The sequence below is a fragment of the Sinocyclocheilus rhinocerous genome, unplaced genomic scaffold (genome assembly GCF_001515625.1).
Source record: "Sinocyclocheilus rhinocerous isolate Xijiao unplaced genomic scaffold, SAMN03320098_v1.1 scaffold1148, whole genome shotgun sequence".
Taxonomy (NCBI): domain Eukaryota; kingdom Metazoa; phylum Chordata; class Actinopteri; order Cypriniformes; family Cyprinidae; genus Sinocyclocheilus; species Sinocyclocheilus rhinocerous.
This window is the reverse complement of record NW_015664019.1, coordinates 220,427-223,241: the sequence shown is the minus strand read 5'-3', so window position 1 is coordinate 223,241 and position 2,815 is coordinate 220,427. Positions and strand designations below refer to the sequence as shown.

The following is a 2,815-nucleotide window of genomic DNA, read 5'->3' as shown; positions in this document are numbered from 1 at the left end:
CCTCTGAATTGGAGAGTGTTCACCCCACGAGAATAATAAAAAAAAGAAAAAGAAAAAACATACAACAGCACACGTTCAGCGTTGCATGATCTTAAAAGTACATTTTTACATATACTTCAACATTTGTTTTGCTAGGTTTTTTTATGTTTCTGTCACCACAAAAGTAGGTGCTCATTTTTGACTGACGTAAATACACTTTCGCAAACAAAATCAATTTTTTGATCGTTGTCAAAACATAAATACTGTAACCGTGTATTACTTAGATTTGCATATATTGATAACTTATTCTGCGCACATTTCTGTCCAATCAAATGGTCCCAAGAACGAGCATGTCCCGCCCCTCGATACACGATACAAGCAGGTAGCGAATCACGTTTCACGTGTGATGTATCTAAAAGACTATTAGCAACATTTTTAAAAGAGGCGGAACCAATCGAAATGTCCTGCTCAGCCGTAAACAGAGGTAAAAATTGCACTCGTGTGAGGTGAGTTCGTCGTGGGTTTTCTAAAATGTGCTGATTAATGATAAATTTCTTTCATGCATACTACAAATTACAAATGTCGTTTTCCCTGAAATTCAGACCAGTCCCAAAACAAAATACTAAATGGACGTACCGTATTCTTTCTTAATGTATTCAGGGGAAGAATTGCCACTGGAGCTCCCTAGGTAAATATAAATTACACACATACTGTTTATTAAATATGATTAATAATGCATATTTAAACTAATATCAATAATTATACATACAGTGTGAAATTCCTCTCTTTTGAAATCAATATATCCAAAAGGGTCATAATCTCTAAAGACTTACCATCGTATCCTCCAGTGTGAAAGCTCAGACTGGTCTTCCTCTCTGCAGGAACTGTGCTGTAACTCAAACCTTTCCGTGTCCCGCTGGGGGACGAGGAGCTGAACTTGGTCACAGTCATGAAGCTGGAAGTTCCTCCGGCAGACATGACTGCAGAGGAGCCAGCTCCACCTCCTCCACCTCTGGATATGTTCATACTGCCTCCAGAAACACTAACAGAACCGCCTGAGGAACCAGACGCAAACTCAGAGGAGGAGATGCACCCGTATCCAGAGGAAAGATCTCCACCTGTTGCTGAGGAACCGCCTACTGTTGTGATGGAGTTAGAGACGCTGCTAGAGCTTTTAACTGCAGAACTAGAGCTTTTAACCGTGGAGCTACTGATCGGTCCAGTTACGCTGATTTCACGAGATTTTTCTTCGAATCCACCAATCACAGAACCTGCTCCTGAACTGCTGCTGGCTGAACGTCCAGACGAGGAGGCTGGAGAGAAGAGAGAAGTATTGATCAACTTCAAAAATTGGAAAATACATCTCTCTGCTATAGTCCAGTATATGTATTGCACCGGCTGACCAACAGCTTTGTGAATTAATAATAAAATGTACTGCTCCTTTCATGAATTTTCAATAAATATTCCTTAAAGGGGTCATATGATGTGATTTCATTTTTTCCTTTCTCTTTGGAGTGTTACAAGCTCTTGGTGCATAAAGAAGATCTGTAAAGTTGCAAAGACTAAAGTCTCAAATCCAAAGAGATATTCTTTATAAAAGTTAAGAGTTAGCCACACCTACCTAAAACGGCTCGTTCGAACACGCCCCCACATATCTACCTCACTCTTTTTCAGATCGATGAGCTTTGTAAAAATCGACGCGTTTCAAAAAGGCGGGGCATAGAGGAGAAACAATAATGCACAGTATGTGGAAAATAATGTGTTTTTTTAACTTTAAACCGCATAAACACATTTCATTACACCAAATACACCAAATAATGTTATTTTTAGCAGCATCATATGACCCCTTTAATATATGCATGTCTTAATTTCAGAAATGTCCTCTATATCTAATATATAGCCGGTTAATGCTGGATGATTTCTGGACTCACAGGATATGACATAACTTCTGGAAGCGCCTCCTTCAGCACTGCTGTGGGTGATGATCTTCTTCTCCACCAGAACAGCTCCTCCAGAGCCTGAGCTGTTCACTATGGAGGTCAGTACCTGTTGGCTGCTCACGGAGCTGCTCTTGCCCTCTAGTGGGGAGACACCAAGTAACATTCAGCAGGGAAGGAGATTGCACAGTTTTTCAAATTAGAGAACAACACTAATAGTTTTTAATGAAGTGTAGTTATTTCAGAAAGGACATTTAAACCTACTTGGGGGTAGAGATGTCAGTCTTGTGGTCGTTACAGTTTCTGTGTGTTTCTGGATTTCTGTTTTATTTTTATTTTTTTAAATCATTCAGGTTAAGGGACAAATTTATTTAAATTATATGCACAAGTTCCAGTTGTACTAGTTGTGCTAAATTAATTAATTAGTTCTTATTTAATTATTTTTACACACTCACCTTTTCCAGATCCTCCAGATCCCCCCTCTACTTTCACAATCTTGGTTGTGGTTAGCTTGTCCATTCCATGTTAACTACTGTAAACCAAAGTGACTCTTATCAATAAAATAGGACACCCGATTTTTATTCATATATTTAATTTTAGCTTTGCTTTTCATATGCTGTGAAATATATCTTGTATATATAAGATATATATCATCTTCAAATGCTCAATCATATAGTTTTATTTAATTTGAGTTATTTTAATACGTCAACAAACTAAATGCAAATGAAATAATATATATATTGAATTTATAAATTTGTATGTATATATATATATATGTGTGTATGTGTGTGTGGTTGTACATACACATATATGTAGTTTTTTTGGTGTTTGGCTTAGTGTTATGTTAGAATCATTATTATACTCATACCTTTTGCTCTTTAATATTTTGAATTGATTTT

The 2,815-nt window shown here is 37.1% G+C and overlaps 1 protein-coding gene across 1 annotated transcript in view; it reads right to left on the bottom strand.

Annotated features, from left to right (window-relative positions):
• LOC107729338 (collagen alpha-1(XVII) chain-like) overlaps positions 1–2,815 on the bottom strand; it is an 18,973-nt gene that overhangs the window by 14,619 nt on the left and 1,539 nt on the right. The window contains exons 2-6 of the mRNA XM_016539807.1: positions 2,372–2,448; positions 2,181–2,237; positions 1,911–2,057; positions 813–1,292; positions 621–663 (exon numbers count right to left, since the gene is read on the bottom strand). Coding sequence (XP_016395293.1) covers positions 621–663; positions 813–1,292; positions 1,911–2,057; positions 2,181–2,237; positions 2,372–2,435 — 791 coding nt within the window. The 5' untranslated portion in view covers positions 2,436–2,448. The remainder of the gene's footprint in view (positions 1–620; positions 664–812; positions 1,293–1,910; positions 2,058–2,180; positions 2,238–2,371; positions 2,449–2,815) is intronic.